Raw genomic sequence first — 20,376 nt, 5'->3', positions numbered from 1 at the left:
TCAGGGATTCAGTATATTTAGACTATAGGTAAGTACTATGGTAACTCTAAGTATATAACTCAGTAACTCCAGGTAAATACAGTAATCATTCTCTTGCAGTTGAAAATGAGCTTCTCCTGAGGAAAAATCAGAGCAGTAGTCTATCTCAGTTGCTCTGGAGGAACTAATCTCTCTTCACTGGTACTGTAGGGAGCCTTGTCAGATTAGCTCTCTAAGCTAGATGCTAAATTCATGAAACTGGTTCTGCCCAAGGCATGAATGAGCTCATGGGATGAAACCCTGGAGCTATAGGTTATGCACTGTATGAAAGCAGAAGTATGAAAGCAGAGGGACACATGACATGTCCTTCCATCCTAAGGAAGGGGTTATCATTTAAACTCACAGACTATTAAAATGAGGTGAGCACAAAGGAGTTCATAAAGTAGTACTGAGGAAAACTCCCCAGTGATTTTACTATGGATTTGTCAGAGGCTGATCACACTAAAAGAAATTTAAACCAAGCAGAAAAGATGTCATGCAAGCCCATTGCAAGGTATTACTAAGCAAAAGACAGAGCACTGAAACAACTGCAGTGAGAATGATGAGGAATTTCTTGATGCATGCTCAGCTTAGCTGTGGGGTGCATGTAGAATAGGCCTGACGCATTTTCATCCTTGTACCTTCTTCATGCTGGCTCTGCAAACTCTAGCCTCAGGGCCTGTCCTTGTGAGTTCAGGCCTTAAGAAGCACACCTCCTGTGAACACAAAGATTAAAAAAATAGTAAAGTGTAAAATAAATCTTATGGACAATTAAAGAAACAAATTAAAAATATATTACAGCAGCTATTGTGTATAGATCAATATTTGCAGAATCCTTGTATTGAACAGTTAGAAAGGCTGCATTTATGAATGCAAATGTGTTCATAACAAACTTCTATTCAAATATTATATTTCAGTTTAAAATGCTGCTCTTCTCTGTCTAGTTTAATTGTATGTGAGTAGCTAGGTAACAATGAATTGTTGATCACTTTCATTCAAAGGCAAGTGCTTTTCCATAATCCCATAATCACTGTATACCAGGTCATTTGTAGCCATTCTTACTCATTTGTAACACAGTATGTTGCCATGTCCTGGGAATTATTTATACATGACTATATTTTATGGCAATATGTGTTCTTCAGGATTATTGGACAAAAATTTGTCCTCAGTTACATCTATGCTACTTCAGTCAAAGAATCTTCATCTAGGTAAATAAGAGAAGAATCTAATTTAGTGTATTTGTCATTGTGGCCAATGTAGTCATTAAGGAATTCTAGAGCATTATATTTAACTTGACTTCTACAGTAAAAAGTTTTCTGAGACATTCTTTCCTTTCCTTTTTCTTTTGATAGCTCTGTGGGTGCTAGTCACAAAATTTTCCTACTTTTCTTCTTGCCATCTTGCCTTGAGGTCTGGTTGATTTGCTTTGCAGGCCTCTATATCCATAGTAAAGTCACTTGGCAAGGAAAAGGATATGGCTAGAGGACAGATGCTTTGTGTGGCATCAGAGAACTATACATCTATGAGACAACTGTAAAAACTACTACATGCATTGCTGTTGTGTCCAACAGGGGGGTGAATCCACAGACTTGTCCTTCAGGTATGTGCTGTAGTATCTAGAAAGGCTTACATATTTAAAACCCATTAGGTGTACGCCTCTTGATGTACAGGTGTGCAAGACAGAAACCACCATGTCTATGGCTTCCTTCTGAAATAATATTTTGTGTAAATCCAGAAACTTTTAAAATTTCATATAGAAAGAGAAGAGAAAGAGTAGTAAGTATGATTTGTAGATTTTTTTTTCACAAATTTGGAGAATTTTGTCCAGAAAAATGACTAGCTTCTTATCCCTATGCAACACACAGAATTTAATATTCTTGTACTGATATCAGTAAAATACATTTGTCTACTCTGTCTTCTCTATAAAGGAATGTGTTTTTGATCAAGGGCTAAAAAGAGTTGGAGATCACATCTTTGGAGTTTATTCTGACGGGACCATCTTCAAAAGCTGTCTCTTAACAAGTCTTGGGAGAATTGTCTATAGGAATGAGAGCAGTCTAGGCAGACAGAGGTATTCCTGGGGAAGCGGGTCAGTCTGTCAGCATATTTTTTCAAGTAAGGGAAGTTGTGGTAGGTCATATTTACATAAGTGTTCTATGAAATTTTGTAGTTTGGAACATTTTGGTCAAAACATCATGAAATCTTGGAGTGGTGTTCCTTCCCAGAATACAGTGACCCATGTCACTATAACAATCTATGGTATTGAGATGAGGAAAGGTAAATAAAAGAACAAATGTCTCCATTTAGGAATAGAGTGGTAAGGCCTTAGTGAGAAGGACAGTTCTGGTCCCATATATCATGATTGCCTGCCCGGGTGCACTTCAGAAACTTCTTTCACTTAAATATGGGAATGGAAGCACTGTATCTTACAGGGCAGCAGTTACGAGAAATAGTGTCGAAAAATATGGGTTGGTTATTTGAGCAAGAGTGAATGCAGCATGGAGGCAGTTATGACAATGAAAACTTGAGAAAAAACAACAAAAACCAGGAGCCTAGATCAAGCACTACATCAACAGCATCCACATAGAACGACAGCTCTCTTCATACATCCATAGACATTTCCTTTCCTAGGAGAGGAAGAAAAACCTCTGGAAGGTGCCCTCATAGAGACAATAGGTGAGACCACCCAATAGTTGAACAATGTCCTCATGACCTGGATACTCAACAGAGAAAGAGATCCCACCAGCAGGAAAGATCAGCAGATGAGTCCCTCCTTCACAACAGAGATATTGTTGCTGAGATAGACCAGAGGTGATACTTTTGCCTACTGTCAGTTTCGATTCATGTTTTCCAAATTTGCTTTTATTTTACTGTATGCCTTTTCTTCCAAGAAGGGTTTGGCTTTTAGAATGCGTGGCTGTTATTTCTTGTGCGTAAAGAAATAGTTTCCCTCTTGAAAAAAAAAAAAAAATGCTACTCTGTCTTCCTAATTTTCTTTTTGAGGACTGGGGCTACTATTACTGAAGTTTTTCTAGTATAGACTCCTGGAAACAGGCTATTTAGTGTTGAACAACACCTGGCAGAATTGTTAAAATGTTTAAATTTTCATTTTTTTCCCTTAATTTGTCTAGTGTTACCTTCAGGCTTTAGTTCTTGTTAATAATTTCTCCATTAGTTTAAAGAACCTCTTGACACTTCATATTTTCTAGTTGCGTAGGAATTTATAAAGAAGGATGCTGCTGCTCTTCAACCGGTAGTGCATGTATTTCACACCCAGGATGATCTAGGTTGAAGGGTTGAGGGCAGATTTCACAGTCATTTGCAATTTAAATTACACAGAATGCTGTTACAGAGAGTCAACCTACAATAATTATATGAGGGAGCTACAGGCCACCACAGAGTTCCAGGTCCTGTTCTACATACGTTTGCTGTTGCACTAAAAGTGGGCTTAAGATTTCCGTACTTCCAGTAGCTTGTTTCTGCCTTCTCACTATTTACCGTTCTTTCAGTCATGATGTCAGTACCACTTTTTGTGGTAGTGAAATATAATTGAAGTCAATTTAATAACCTTTGATAAAAAAAGAGAGATTAGCATAGATATAAAAATGAGTAATTGGAAGGAGATAGATCTCTTAAACTAAGTTAAATTCCCAAAGTATTATTATGTTAAGTGACACCACAAGATGTAGATTCCTGTTGCAGTGGCATTGAAGATTCCAGGGTCACATTGCCACCTGAACACTTCAGATTTTCTTGTGAGAAATATTTAGCAATGAAAGTACAAAAAGAGCAAAGTACAATACAAATTGTATTACATGCTATTGTGATGGGTTGATCTTGGCTAGTTTCCAGATGCCCACCCAACTGCTCTCTCACTTTCCCTCTTCAACAGGATGGGGGGAGCAGATAAGATTTAAAGCTTGTGGGTTGAGAGGAGGACAGGAAGATCACTCATCAATTACCATCACAGGCAAAACGGACTCGATTTGGGGAAAATGAGTTTAATTTATTGACAATTAAAAATAGAGTTTAGGAAGACAGGTAAGAAACAAAGACAAAAATTAAAAAAAATTCTCTCCCCCCTCTCCCTCTCCTCCTCCTGTTTTTCCCAGGCTCAACCTCTCTTCTTTCTTCCTGACTCCTCTACCTTCTTCTCCTGTAAGCAGCACAGGGGGATGAGAAAGGGGGTCAGACCATAACAGTTCCTCTCTGCTGCTCCTCACACTTGCATGGGTTCTCCACAGGCTCCAGTTCCTTTAAGGAGGATCACCCTGCTCTGGTATGGGGTTGTCCACAGGCTGCAGTGTGGATATCTGCTCCAACATAATCCTCATCACGGGCTGCAGGGGGACAATGTGCTCCACCATGGTCTTTTCCATGGGCTGCGGGGGAATCTCTGCTCCAGCACTTGGAGCACCTCCTCTTCCTTCTTCGTATCTCATCTTGGTATCTGCAAGGCTGTTTCTCACACCATTTTCCTCACTCATACTGCTGTGCAACACTTGCCCTTTCTTAAATAAGTTTTCCCTGAGGTTCCACCACCTTGGCTGAGGGATTCAGCTGTGCCCTGTGGTGGGTCCATTGGAGCTGACTGGAACCGACTGTGTTCAGCACAAGGCAGCTCTGGCCTCTCCTCATGGAGGCTGCCCCTGCAGCCCCACTGCTGCCAACACTTTGTCACCATCACACAATACAGCTATCCATAAGCTAGTGGGGGGGAAAGAAAAAAAAAAAAAGAAAAAAGAAAAATTGGTTTTGAGGGATTTTTGTGATGCTTAGCACTATACTGTCAAAAATACTTAAAATGGTTAACTAAGATTAAGGACCTAACAAGTCCTTACTTTTTATACATTTTTTCACTCAATCTTTTCAGTAATGCCATCCATTTTGTCTCTTGTGCAGTGCTAATATATCATCAATTCCTCATAAAAAGATTCCTTTTCTCATCACAAGCTGTAATGGGATTTATGCACGATTGTAGTCTCTGTCCAGTGTAATTTTGACTTGTGTTAGTTGGTGAGTATGGGTCCCAGAGAGCCACTGCATAATCTGTGCTCTAACAGTCATCAGTAAATCATCAACAAGATTAATAAAGTTCGCTTCTGCAAGTAAATTCTGACTCTTGATTGGAATAGGCGCAGTTATTTTAATGGAATCACAAGGCTGGAGGAATAAGGATTATGACAGTTCCTCTGGACTTTGTAAGACAAGTTGTGTTTTAATTATTTGCAGTAGTATACATTTAACCTCTTTCCATTTTTAACCTCCAGACATTGTAACTGTTCAAATCACCTGGGGTAACTTGAAGACTTTGTCTAAGGGACAGTGGGAAAGTGGCTGCCACCTATCATTTTGATTTTACTAATTCTCTAGACTTTGAGTATCAGTCTTAGCTTTACAAAAACATATTCTTCCTTCTAATTTTTAATGTGTTTTGGGTTTCCAATTCCTTTTACCATAAAAATATATTTTGTATTACACAGCTCTTATTTTCACCTTTATGGATCAATTAGGTTGTGTCCCTTCTGTGTTCCCAGGCAAGTGCCAGTGAAGTAATTTCCAAGTGAACACAGTAGTTAGGAGTGCTTGGCATTTTCCCCAGCTGTAGCTAAAAAGAATAAGACACAGAGGACGTTAACAGAGATGAAGCTGGCTTAAATGTGATCTGCCTACAATGAAGTATTTTGAAGATAATGAAGGGAGAAAACTGGTGTAAGAAATTTACTATTGATTATTCCAGTGAAGAATTATGTCAGACTCTGAATTAAAAAACCAGCATAAAAATGAGAAGAATTCCTGTACTGTAAAATAAATCAAGTAATCAGGAAAATCCCAGGGCTGAAACAAAGATGATAACACATAAGAAATTGATTCCAATCTACTGCAATATTCACCAGAACCAACACAAAAGAGGCCCCAGCCTGGCGCATATTTGCACTTGAGCTGTGAGAGTTGGCCAATTTAATACACTGAGACTATTTATTAGAGCTGGGTGGAATTTTTCAGTGAATTTTCAGAAAGCTCTGTATTGCCAAAACTGTAGTTCCATTCCAATGATTATTTAATTATCCATATAGAAAGGAACAAGCTAGTATAAATGAACAGGGGATAGTGACCCCAAAATAGCTAATAAAAATCTGGCTAAAGTGTTCACTGGGCTGTGGAAAAAAAATGCAGGAAAAAAAAGTCTTTAACTTGAATTTCAGATAAATACCCAGATACATTGATTATCAGGCATTTTAAAGTGAATCTCTGTTTCACCATAAAATACAGTCTGTTCTGGAAGAGTTTCATAAATCGACATTTCCTAAAGAAAGCCTTTTTCACTGTGGAACTCCTAGTTTATTTTTCTTCAGAGCATTAAGCAAAAAAGTGTGACTTGCAGCATCAAGGACTATTCATAAGAATACACCAGCTTGTGGAATACCTCAGCATTTACAGCACTAGCTTGGGTTTTAGATTCCTATTCTACTTCATACATTAGCAGCAGTGAATTTCTCAGAAAAGCTCTTAAGAGGTATTTACATGCCTGACTTCTAAATCCAACCTTCCTAGATCTATTTGCTATACTATTCAGAGCTTCTCAGGACAGCTTCAAGACCAAAATAACCTCATGTTTTTACTGTCCGTGCCAGAACACCCTCCAGGCTGGTTTTAGTTAATTTCCTGTGCAAGGTCTCACTTAGCTGCTACCCCTGAGAGTAAGTCCCCTATAACCGATTCCCTTCGTATTTAGAATCATAGGATCATAGAATTGTTTTGGTTGTAAGAGACCTTTTAAGATCATCAAGTCCAACCGTTCACCTAACACTGCCAAGTTACCAGCAAACCATGTCCCTCAGCACTACATCTACATGTCTTTTAAATAACTACAGGGATGGCGACTAAACCACTTCCCTGGGCAGCCTGTTCCAGTGTTTGTTAGCCCTTTCAGTGAAGAAATTTTTCCTAATATCCAATTTAAACCTCCCTTGGCGCAACTTGAGGCCATTTCCTCTAGTTCTATCACCTGTTACTTGGAAGAAGAGACTGACACCCACCTTGCTACAATGTCCTTTCAGGTAGTTGTGGAGAGCGTTAACAGGGATTGGCAATACTTGCTAGACCTTCAGAAATGATGTAGTAATAATTGTTTTAAACTCGTCTACTCCTTAGTAAGTACTAGTGATCTATACCTCCCATACTCAGCAGGTGGGTTTATCTCCAGCACAGGAAAGAGAAGAACCTGTTTCAGGTCCTGTAAAAGACCTGTTTCAGAGGAATTTTAGAGGGTTGAGGCTATCACGGGGAGGGCAAGGAGGGAGACTGAGATTGTCAAGAGTTCCAGGAGCTGTTGCAAGTCAGGGTCTTGGAAGAATTGCATCAGGTGGATTGTCCTCAATATTGGGGGTATTGTAAAATTTCTCTGGGGAAAGCATAGCCTGGAACGATTATGCCTAATGCTAAGCCAGAGAAATCCTCTCTTCACGCCACTGCACTGGAATGTCCTTAGGGGCTGCATTAAGAACTGACTGTGGCTGTGTAATTTATAGATGTAGTTTGGTATGACCTTAATACCAAAAGAGAACTAGAATATGCAATCTAATTTCATTTTGAAGCTTGTAGCAGACTTCGCTGTAGACAAAGCAGTGTAGTATTTAGCTGGCAAATGAAGCCTAAACCTGTGGAAAATCAAGTTAGTGAATTTCTTAATGACATTTTCCACTTCCCCAGTGACCTTTATCTGATGGTCTAAAAGCACTTTACATAAACATGCATTTGTTACAAACAAAACTAGTTGGAAGATTATGTTATTTTGTGTCTTTCCCTGTGGAAAATGTTGACTTCTCTCTGAAAAATTAAAAACTGTAAAAACTCCAAACAAAAAGCTTTTGCTTGAAACAAAACCTCTCTATTCAAAAACGCCACTGTAGATTTTGGTGGGTGTCATATCTGTAATCCCTCATCCTCCTGTTCTCTTGTATGAACTGTGCTTGCTGTTCAAACTGCATCTTCTGTTGTGCTCCAAGTTCCCCCCTTCCTCAGAATGAAGCTCTAGGAGGCTCTTGGGCATCTCTGATTATGCTGCATATGAAAAGAAGTGATAAGCCAGGTGTGGAGCCACTGTTTCATACTCAGAACCATTCTTTACTTTCTCGTAAGCACAGCTTCCAGATAGTTATCTAAGTTACTAGAAAAATTCCTTATAGTTTTATAGTTGGAGACCAGTAGTGGTGGTCAACATGATTATAGTGACTCACCCCAAATACCTTCAGAGCATCTGGGAAGCAACCTTCAGAAAAGTTAGACAGTTTTATAAAATATGTTATATATGTTTCTCTGCTAAGGATTATAGCACCTCATCCCATGACTTTGAGAGAATGAGATGCAAAGACTGCCACAAACTACCATTTTATCTGACCAAGGTCTGCCAGCCCACTCTCTCACTTTTACCACTTTGCCACTCACAGATGTATATTCTGGTTTATGTCTAGCCCACAGGATTTTTTTTTCTAAGCTTCTCTGTGGTGAAGCTACAAATAGCCTCCTGTATGCCTACACATCAGATGCACATATCTTGCTATTTCCACCGTGTGATTTTAAGATTGCTAGTGTGTTCTGTGTAATCAAATGAAATAACACAATAGAAAAAAATAACAATACAGAGGTGGAAAACACCAATGACTAAATTTAGAATAGAATAGAATAGAATAGAATAGAATAGAATAGAATAGAATTGAAGTTACTCAGCTGGAAGTGACCTACAACAATCATGCAGTCCAACTGCCTTACCAATTCAGGACTGACCAAAAGCTAAAGCTTGTTATTAAGTATATTGTCCAAATGCCTCTTAAACACTGTCGGGCTTAGGGTATTGGCCGCCTCTCTAGGAAGCTTGTTCCAGTGTTGGACCACCCTCTCTGTAAAGAAATGCTTCCTAATGTCCAGTCTGCACCTGCCCTGGTGCAGCTTTGAACCATTTCCATGTATCCTGTCACTGCATACCAGGGAGAAGAGCTCAGCACCTCCCTCTCCATTTCCCCTCCTCAGGAAGCCGCAGAGAGCAATGAGGTCACCCCTCAGCCTCCTTTTCTCCAAACTAGATAAGCTCAAAGTCCTTAGCAGATGGACATTCCTGGACATTATATAGGACTTTCCTTCCAGCCCTTTCACCAGCTTTGTTGCCCTTCTCTGGACATATTCAAGGACCTTCACATCCTTCTTAAATTGTGGGGCCCAGAACTGCACACAGTTCTCAGACTGTGTGCTCTGTCATTGCCAGAATTTTTCAACCAATAAACCAGCCTCTAAAAGGAAAACTTGAAGGACTCGGCACAAACGTTATTAAAAGACCACAAAGAGGCCAACGTGAGGTATTAAAAGAATAAGGATAACTGAACAGATGACATAACAGTAGAAAACAGAGCAATCTGCTAGGAATAGTAAAGATGTGAAATGAAAGGAAAATCGCAGAAGAGGTTAAAATAAATAACAAAGTTTTCTTTTTTTCAAGAACATATTGAACAAGAGGTCATTGGAAGAGACAGTGGAAATTCTAAAAGCTGGCCTAGGTAATTTACCGACTGAAGAGACAGACATAACTAAAGTACAATCAAATGAATTCTTTGCCTCTGTGTTCACACAGAAGGTTTCGAGACAGATGTCAGAAACAGACATAAATTTCCCAGGAGAGCAAGAAAAAATATCGAAGGAGGTAAGATTCAGCCAGAACAGGTGATCAAGGAATTAGAACATCTGAAGCTTAACAGAACTCCAAGACCTGAAAGTGTCCCTTGAGATTTCTGAAAAGAGTTGCAAAAAGGGATGGGAGAAACATTTCCAGATGGAGCTGAAACCTTTTTGAAAACAAGGACAACATGACTAGACTATATGAACAAATACAATTTAGACTAAATAAGGACAAAACCTTCTTCATTCTGCTCCACTGGGTGTGGAAAGTGCAATCACAGCTGAATCAGCATGGCAATCCCACAGCATAAACTCTGTGAAACCACTGTGGAAGGGGATTTACCTACTCAGAGTACAAAAAACATTCAATTTTTTTTATGTTTTTTTTGTCTTTACTTTTAAGAAGAATCGTACATTACAAGAAAGTAAGTCTTACTAAGTGTAGGATTCACTTGACCAAAGGTAGATTTCTTCACCTGAGCTTGCTTCTTACTTCTCAGTAAGCCTTTTGTTCAAACATGAAGGCAGAGAGAGTTAAGCAGCCTGTGCTTTATGTCTCTTCAATCAGTAAATTGTGTCTTATCTTGCTGCTGTGTCTGAAATAGTTCACGCTTACAGTTGGTGAAAAAAAGCAGGCACTTTTAAGGGCTTGAGTCTGGTCAGCTCAAAGCAGATAGCTGAAGCTGTCCAGTCGAAGCACACCTGAAGAGTGTGCCTATTTCTCCTTTGTCACTTAAGAAATTTTCGGATAGTAGCTCACATATACATATTCACATTCTAGATATCTGAAGGTGGGTAAGGTGATTCCTACTTCAAATATTTTGAAGCTATAAAGTACTTCAAGACCAAAAGCTAATGCATCCAAAAGCTATTCCTGTATTCTTAGATCTTGTTGATATTGTGCCTCACCCTATTCTATCTGGTCTGGGAAAAAGATCATAAATCTCATACTTAGAAGTGATACTAATATGTAAGAAAATATTTTTCTAGGGAAGTTACTTATCATTACAGATCGGAAATGTTACAAGGGGAATGAATGACTATGTCTATCCCAGTCATTTTGTTCCTATCTGGTAATATGTATGGGTGCTGCTCATTATCATCTATGATACTAAATTTTAGAATAGTCTCTGGCATGAGTTTGGTCTTCTCCATCTGGGACTTTTCCTGAACAATTCACAATTAATTTACCTGCAATGTCTACAGATGCACCTGAACTCAATTTATGGGTACAGATAGATAGAAAAATCAGAGATGAAGTTACACTGTGGTAAATTACACTTAAACAAACAATGACAATATTATTTCATTTGGATGGAGGCATAGGTGAAGACTATGCTTTGTTCTCATTTTATTTGAATCAGCAAGAGCAGTGTCTTTAGAATGCAACAATGAGAACGTATCCTTCTATTATGCAGCACAAGCTGGCATCTGCTGTGCTTGCAGACTCCAGAAGGGTCACTGTGATTGGGTCACTCCAAAGGGCATATTCAATGACAAGAATAAAGGCAAAATCCAGATTATAGTGGACAAAGTTGAGAGAGTGAAGACAAAGCAGTGGGAGTTGGCAGCCAATGTCTCTTTTTTTTTCCCCCTGCAGTTTTCTTTCTTATATTCTCTGTGTTATGTATTCACCCTGCTGCCTCTTCACTTCAGCCACTCTATAAAAGGCTCTCCATTGTCCACCTTCTGTATGGAAGTGAGTGGAAAAGGATTTCCACGGTCTATAGCTCACACTGCATCCCTTCTGTGTGTGCCCCAGACAAAGATCAGCGTACCACAGAATCTGCATAATGATGTCCTCTTTGATGGTAGGTTAGGGAGACAAGGCAAGTTTTCCTTGTCTCAGAGGAGCAGCCTGGATGCAGTGCATCACAAGTATGGAAACAACTACAGGTTGTGTATGTATTTTTTATGTACACACGCAATAAACTATGCAAATTAGATTTTACCTGATGTGCCACCAAAGGAAAGAGAAAAACTTCAGAGACAAACAAAGAAAAAAGTCACAGTCATACATCTCATAAAATCATACACTCCCCTTCTCTGTTGTTTCAAAGTTTTAAGAAAACAAAACTGTAGTTCTTATTTTTGTGAAACTTGGTCCCTTATTTTCCATATTTTTAATCTTTCTCTCTGTCAGATGCACAACTAGAAGAGAAAAGAAATGGATATGGAGAAAAAACTATTGTTCTTCCTCAGTACCTTTTTTAAAAAACAGAGATAAAGGAAAGATTTCACTCTATGTTGTCACAATAAAATACTATAAAAGCTCGTAACCAGGATGTTCATATTGATAGGAAGAGTACTAGGGCCAGGAAGTGCATCTCCATACAGTCTTGAAAGCACCATTTTCCTCTAGTTGCTGGCTTTTACCTACAAAAAAGTAAGTTTGTTGAATTGCCTTCAAATAGAAGCTGAAAGGTAAATACTTATCCTAAGTATAGTCAGACTTGTAAGGCAGAAAAACGATGCAATAAATGAGAGTTTAAAATACTCAGATTCCTTCAAGATCATTGTTCAAGTGCTTGTAGTGTCAACGTATCCATCATCCCTCTCAAGTATAGCTGTGTTTTCATGTAGCATGGGGTTACAGGACTATGACCTGAAACCCTAACAGCTCCTGACTTCTCTGCATGACCGCTGGGGACACAAAGGGATTTTTTCATAAGCGGAAAATTTTAATTTAGCTAGAATTTGCCTCATCTTCTCTAATAGATTGGATGTTATTTCCTGTTTAGTTAGGAACCAGACTTCATCCTTTGCATGTTTAGGTGAGTTTTATGGATTCTACAATTGCAGAGAGTTCAAATAAAATATAATTGGGAACCTCCCTCCTTATTCTTTTCCCTCCATTTCTCCTTATGAAGCAGAAGTATTCTGAGTGAAATCCTGTCTTGACGAAAGTCAATAACAAAAGTCGTTGTTGACATCACAGGGGGATATTTTTGTCCTTTGACAGTACGAAACTGTCTGAAAATCATTTGACATTTCTACCATTCATCTTTTTTATTTATATAAAAATAGATACTAATAAATATTTCTTAGCATTGACTTAGAGAATGATTTCATGTCACCTATTGCAAGCTTTAGTTGGTAGCACTAGAGTGTTGATCTTTCTCCAGCTGTTGCAGCTATTCAGAATCTTGGGTACTGGACATCAAAGAGGAAATGTTTCTGGTAAATGTAATAAATAAAGGTAATGGTGCAAAGCTGTGAGAGGGTCATAACATTAGTCTTGAGGAATGTACACCAGCAAAAAACACTTGAAAAAAAAAATCAATAGAAAGGTCTTGCCTTTCTTCAGACATCTAAGTAAGCAATACTTTGGAGAGAAAGTACCTAATTTGGAAAAGTCACTGTGACAGTCCTGTGGCTCTTTCAAGTGGAGGAATAAAATAATATACCTTATTTTGAAGAAGATTTTTCAAAATCCAAAGGCCTTTTCCTGTTTCTGTTTCTTGCACAGACATGTTTAAGCACTTAAAGCAAATGCTTGATGGATTTTGTAGTCAGAGTCTGCCATCAGTTCATATATTTTTAGTAAAGTACACTGGAGATAGCAAACTGCATAAACTATTACAAACGAGTTTTCTGCTCTCTGCTAGTGACTCTGCTTTTTCTCGCCTCACAGTATTAATTTTGGGGTTTTGTTCTGTCTTTAATTGTTACAATAAATCAAGGAGTTTATACAGCAAGTTAGCCTTGCATAATAACCAATTTTATCTCCTTATTTGTTTCTTTTATCATTTTGGTTGTAATTGATTTTTCTTTTTCTCCCAAAATTACACATTTATTAAAACAGTAATGCTTATAATGATACTGGGACTAATGCTCCACCACTGAGCAATCAGGCGGAGTGAGACAACTCACACTGTGTATTGGCTTCAGCGGGAAAATGTCATGCAAAACATTTTAAAAAAGCAAGTTCAGAACCTCTTGATTTTGAATGTTTATCCACTTATGGGAGAAAAAAAAAATATTTTCAAAGTTATTTAGGCATCTAATATCCTAAGACATCAAGTGGAATGGAAAGATTATTAGTGCTGTACTACCTTTGCATCTTTGTACTGAAGCTTTTAAGAAAATCAGTGAACAGGAGGACCATAAAAAACCAGAAAAAAATATTTTCATGAAGCCTTATCTTCCAGTTCATTTATCTTGTTAGTTCCATCTTGTGGTTTTCTTCCCTTTTCTTTCATAATATATCTTAAAATCTTAAACATTATCTTATCTCAAACTTGAAGCATTTATGAGAGATCCTACCAACTAGGCCCCTGTAGGAGATCGTAGAATCATAGAACGATTTGGGTTGGAAGGGACCTTAAAGATCACTTAACCCTCCTGCCATGGCTAGGGACATCTTCCACTAGACCAGGTTACTCAAAGCCCCATCCAAGCTGGCTGTGAACACCTCCAGGAATGGGGCATCCACAACTTCTCTGGGCAACCCATTCCAATGTCTCCCCACCCTCACAGTAAAGAATTTCTTCGTTATATCTAATCTAAATCTGCCTTCTTTCAGTTTAAAATTGTTGCCCCTCATCCTATCACTACACTCCCTGATAAAGAGTCCCTCCCCATCTTTCCTGTAGGCCACCTTTAAGTACTGGAAGGCTGCTGCAAAGACTTCCCAGAGCCTTCTCTTCTCCAGGCTGAACAGCCCCAACTCTCTCAGCCTGTCCTCATAGGAGAGGTGCCCCAGCCCTCTGATCATCTTCATGGCCCTCCTCTGGACCCACTTCAACAGGTCCATGTCTTTCCTGCACTGAGGGCTCCAAAACTGGATGCAATACTCCAGGTGGGGTCTCATGAGAGTGGAGAAGAGGGAGAGAACCACCTCCCGCGACCTGCTGGCCACACTGAGGGTATGAGGTGACGGTTTACAATCTTTAAAGTATTTTCTTTCACAGCACTCTGTTGTGAATGAAAGATATGTTTCATGTAAATATGGGAAAACATGGGAAACTAAAACTATGAGAAGCTAATGAATAGACCAAAAATATGACTCGGGTATCTACCTTAGAATACACATGTAACTTAGAAAGTAAAATCCCAAAATTGCTATCCTTAAGACTCACATTCAGTGTATCTTAGAAATTCCCAAATTCCAATCATCTTTTACTTTGTGACCTTAAAAAAATCTCCCAAGGTAACTGCAGCTGAAATGTATCACATGTACTTCAGGCATGTAAACTCTAACAAGTTTGAGCAACTCAGCACCTATCCATTAAATAAAGCTATTTAGAGACACCAGCCATTCCTTTGCTTAAACTCCCTTGGGAATTTGATCTTGCAGGCACTCTCAGAGCATGGCAAATGTGCATATTAAAATTCTAGAAAAGAGGACAGAACTTGAAAACAAACATATCTGAAAGACCAAAAAATTAATTTAAACACTGGGAATTTGGATGCATTAAATTTTTGATGCTTAATTCGCAAAGAAGTATCCAAACCCTACCAAAATGACTGCAGTCAGGTGGAGTGCAATCTTTCTAGCAGCTTGCTTGTCTAATACAAAACAAAATGTAAAAGAAAATAGCTATCAGAGGATTTGGCATCCCACCTGTTACAAGGACGTGATCGCTTGCAGAGCTCTGAGGAGGTGTCTGGGATGTCTAGCCCAGGTTGCTCCTCTGCACATAGATACCTACAACTGTATTTCAAAATGGGTTCTGAATCTTGAATCCCAGTGACACACATATCTCTCAGATCGAAAGAGAGGTGGGATTTCAGACGTTCCCTTCTGTCAGTGTCTCCCAGGGTGTACTTCATTCATCCTGCTCCCCAACATGCTGGATGTTATGCCTTTCATTCCTACAAACCTAACCATTTAAACACTACAGCAAGATTATGGGTGAAAACAGATTCATGCTATACTTAGAATTTGGAGCTCTGTAGATGATGAACAAAGATATGATTGGTTCTTTGGTGTTGGTGATTTTATTGGTTTTTTGGTTTTTTTTTTAGAAAGGCCCTCAGACCTTTTTTTCTGATTTTATCAGTTCATCTAGTTAGGGAAAAAATAAAAACAAATTATGAAGTGTTCAGTTAAGCTCATGAGGTTTAATCACTTACATTTGTCAAGCCTTTTGTTGGTAAGAGCAAGGTGCATCTCAGGATATTTCCAGTTAAATTTTTAAACCGCAGTTCTAATTACCTCCCACTAACTTTTATTACTTTAAAGGAAGTCCTGGGTCCTGATGGGATGCACCTGCGAGTGCTGAGAGAGCTGGCAGAAGTCATTGCTAGGCCGCTCTCTATCATCTTTGAAAGGTCCTGGAGAACAGGTGAGGTGCCTGAGGGCTGGAGGAAAGCCAATATCACTCCAGTCTTCAAAAAGGGCAAGACGGAAGACCCAGGAAACTACAGGACGGTCAGCCTCACCCCCATCCCTGGAAAGATGATGGAACAGCTCATTCTGGGTGTCATCTCAAGGCATGTGGAGGAAAAGAAAGCTGTCAGAAGTACTCAACGTGGATTCACCAAGGGGAAATCATGTCTGACTAATCTGATAGCCTTCTGTGATGGCATGACTGGATGGATAGATGACGGGAGGGCAGTGGATGTTGTCTGCCTTGACTTCAGCAAGGCTTTCAACACAGTATCCCACAGCATGCTCATAGGGAAGCTTAGGAAGTGTGGGTTAGATGCATGGACAGTGGGGTGGATTGAAAACTGGTTGAAAGGCAGAGCTCAGAGGGTCATGATTAGGGGCACAGAGTGTAGTTGGAGGTCAGTGACAAGTGGTGTTCCCCAGGGGTCAGTACTGGGTCCAGTCCTCTTCAATATATTCGTCAATGACCTGGATGAGGGGATAGAGTGCACCCTCAGCAAGTTTGCTGGTGACGCAAAGCTGGGAGGGGTGGCTGACACACCAGAAGGCTGTACCGCCATACAGAGAGACCTGGACAGGCTGGAAAGTTGGGCAGAGAGAAACCTTATGAAATTCAAAAAGGGCAAGTGTAGGGTGCTGCACCTGGGGAGGAATAACCCCATGCACCAGTACAGGTTGGGGGCTGACCTGCTGGAGAGCAGCTCTGTGAAAAGAGACCTGGGAATCCTGGTGGACAATAGGATGACCACAAGCCAGCAATGAGCCCTTGTGGCCAAGAAGGCCAATGGCATCCTGGGGTGCATCAAGAAGAGTGTGGCCAGCAGGTGGAGGGAGGTCATCCTCCCCCTCTACTCTGCCTTGGTGAGGCCGCATCTGGAATACTGTGTCCAGTTCTGGGCTCCCCGGTTCAAGAAGGACAGGGAACTGCTGGAGAGGGTACAGCAAAGGGCTACCAAGATGATTAGGGGACTGGAGCACCTCTCTTATGAAGAAAGGCTGAAGGATTTGGGTCTCTGCAGTCTGGAAAAAAGACGACTGAGGGGGGACCTTATCAACACTTATAAATACTTAAAGGGTGGGTGTCAGGAGGATGAGGCCAGGCTCTTTTCAGTGGTGCCCAGTGACAGGACAAGAGGTAACGGGCACAAACTTGAGCATAGGAAGTTCCACCTAAACATGAGGAACTTCTTGACTTTGAGGGTGGCAGAGCACTGGAACAGGCTGCCCGGAGAGGTGGTGGAATCTCCGTCTCTGGAGACATTCAAAACCCGCCTGGACGCGTTCCTGTGCAACCTGCTCAGGTGACCCTGCTCTGGCAGGGGGGTTGGACTAGATGATCTCCAGACGTCCCTTCAAACCCCTATCATTCTGTGATTCTGTGATTCTGTGAAAAGAATACTTCATAAGGTAGGAGTGAAGGGTGGGCATTTAATAGTGGAACATCAGTGATATAAAAGGGATTTCAGAGGTCTTTTTCCTCAGTGAGGTAGTATCTATATATTCTTTTCCTAGTGTATTTTTTCCTTTTCTTTCTAACATGATCCTAAAGTCTCACATGCTATAATACAGCAATTTCCACTTTGTCATTTATACCTTCACAATGTGAACATGCTGTTCTGAAAAGTTCATTGTTTTTTCTAGTACTATTAATTTACAATTACATAGGCAATAATAATGTTTCTTTAATTTTTCTTCCATATTTTACATATTTCAACAGTCTTTTGTGAGTTAATAAGGCTGCACACTTATACCTCATAAAATCTGAATCCGTGCTAGAGTATATGCCTGCTTTTGCTTTGCTGAATTTTGCAGTTTTGCTGCTGATTTACACAAGGAAACAGTTTGAGACCTAGCTGTAGATAAAAGAGATCTTTCTTTAACCAGTACATCTTAACCAATCCATAATAACCTGTTGGGGTGGGAAAAGTTCAAGCCAAAAGCTGTTGATTTCCCTAGAGACAATCAAAATGATAGATGCAGTGGTGGAAGATCACAGCTGACTGGGTTTAGTCCTCTCATCACTGGCTGCAGATGGCATGTAATTTAGGGATGCCCATTTGGTAAAATTTACCAGTTTCTCTTGAGATCACACATATGGGTTTGCATTTAAAAAACAATTGTACCAGGAATAGCATTTTAAGCAACAGATGTAAGTATTGACAGTGAAAGGATGCCCAAAAGCAGAATATATCCACACCAGAGAACGGAAGGAACTTGTGTTGTGCTTTACAGCACTCCATGTGACATTTTAACTTTAAAAAAAAGGGACAGAAAATAACCATAAAATCAATGAATACAACACTTGCCAAACCTCCTAAATTAGATATGAGCTTCTGTCTTTACAGTATATGGCTTTCAAGCATTTAACATCTTTTTTTTTTTCCAACTTCACATTTTAAAACCAGAATCTCAAATCCCCACATAGCAAGGAACCATCTTTAAAAGAATTACGGTTGGGCGCATAATGCCTTTACTTGCTTTGAAATTTAGATTTAGCTAAAAGAAAACACACAGCCAGATTATTTGCTGTAGTCTGTCCTTAATTCAGAGCAGATACTTTGTGTAGTGTTTAGACTTTGACCAAATGACTGACATAGATTTTCAGCCAGTTGCATGACTAAAATAAAATAAATTAAAAGAATAATTAATTCTGCAAAATTATCATATCAGTAAAACAGCTGTCAGGGTAAATCATAATACTGAACTAAGACAGTTAAAGGGACAATTATGTCTCTCCACAATAAAATTACTTATGAGACGATAACATAACTAAGAGGTTAGGTTTGAACATGCACCTTTCACAGTGAATAGTTCTTCATTGGACACAACCGTATGTTATCTTTTTATCAGTCTTCTGATTTAAATAATTTGGGCTACAACAAGACATGTAAATTATGACATTACTAAGCAATATTCTGTTTTTTCTGTTCATAAGCCTCAAAGCTTAGAAAAAATTGTTAGGATTTAGACTGTTTTTCTTTGTGAGGGGGAAAGATGGGGAATGAGTGCTCTGCTACAGATTCAGTGAATGTGAAATTGGTTCTACAAAGTTGAAGACAAACTGATCTCAGTGCCAAAATATTTATAACACCATTATGAAAGGCAGAATCAGCAACAGAGCATTCAATATTCTGTAATACATAGGCAAATCAGTTGGTGTCATCCACTTCTGATATGATTTTATATATATTTTTACCAAGAGCATTTTTACCTTAAGCTATTACTTTGATAAACTGCTACCAAGTTTTGCATGTGCTACTATACAAGTCAGAAGAGTCCTGTATGTAGCCATCATCAGTCCAGGTGGAATAGGTAGCTCTTATGGTTTAAAAAACAAGTATGTATTAACTTAAGGATACCAAGAAATAATATTTATTACTGTTACTTTTTTTTGTTGGAACAAAACAAAAATAAGTGTTAAAAGAGATTATGGCTCAACTCTCAAAACCATATGGGCATCTTAATCTCATACAAAATTGATTCTGAGGACCATTACAGATACTACAATATAATCTGTACAATCAGGGTAAAAAAAACCCAAATGTTCTGAGAGAATATAATAAATTAATTTCATCTTTGTTTTCAGTTAACAACTTCTGTTGACATTAATCCACTACATAAATAATTAATTAAGATTCTACCATACTATGCTGCTCTTTTTTTTTTCTTCTTTTTTTTTTTTTTCTTTCCTAGACACTTTTGGGCAGATCTGCAGTAGGCAAGATCTGGAGGAGAGAACCCAACCAATCTTCAGAGCCTGAGGCTGGGTCATTTAACATTAAGTAGCTCTCAGACTGAAATAAACCAACCCAAGTGTTTAAGGCTATGCAAAAATTCATGGATGAGAAAGACAAATAGTGACACACACTGCAGTCAGTCAAAACCGTTCATAAATATAGGCTGCAGGTTTGAATTTAGACATATAATAAAATTTAATGAATTCTATAACTTCTTAATATAGGTATCCTCGTAATTGTTTACCTCTACTATTAGTGGTCCTTAGGATCTTTTGCAAAATACCAAAAGAATTGATGTGCCAATGAACTTCTGAACCTTTGTTAATGAAGAATGATGCAATCAAAGAAAACAAATTTATGGTCTTCAAGGCACCAAGCAGTCTGGGAGTTCCTCATAGGTCACATCAAAAGGGGCATACCACAGACAAGGAGGAAAGATTCCAAAGCTTTAGAAATGCCTAAAAATGCCTTCTAAAACCTGTTAGAAACATATTCAATTATGTCTTGAAATATATAATTTCCATGTCAGAAAGGGAGGTAGTTTGCAAAGTAATATTGCAGGGACACTTTGCAGGAGAATTGAAGAAACTGAAGGGAAAGGAAACGGAAGAACAG

The 20,376-nt window shown here is 39.1% G+C and overlaps 1 protein-coding gene across 1 annotated transcript in view; it reads right to left on the bottom strand.

Moving 5' to 3' along the window:
- Positions 1 to 568: 568 nt before the first annotated feature.
- PCDH17 (protocadherin 17) overlaps positions 569 to 20,376 on the bottom strand; it is a 141,888-nt gene continuing 122,080 nt past the window's right edge. The window contains exon 5 of the mRNA XM_054187698.1: positions 569 to 734. Within this exon, the coding sequence (XP_054043673.1) occupies positions 712 to 734 (23 nt within the window). The 3' untranslated portion in view covers positions 569 to 711. The remainder of the gene's footprint in view (positions 735 to 20,376) is intronic.

Source organism: Rissa tridactyla, chromosome 1, assembly GCF_028500815.1.
Source record: "Rissa tridactyla isolate bRisTri1 chromosome 1, bRisTri1.patW.cur.20221130, whole genome shotgun sequence".
Classification (NCBI taxonomy): domain Eukaryota; kingdom Metazoa; phylum Chordata; class Aves; order Charadriiformes; family Laridae; genus Rissa; species Rissa tridactyla.
The sequence above is the reverse complement of the archived record's forward strand: the minus strand, read 5'-3'. Positions and strand labels throughout refer to the sequence as shown.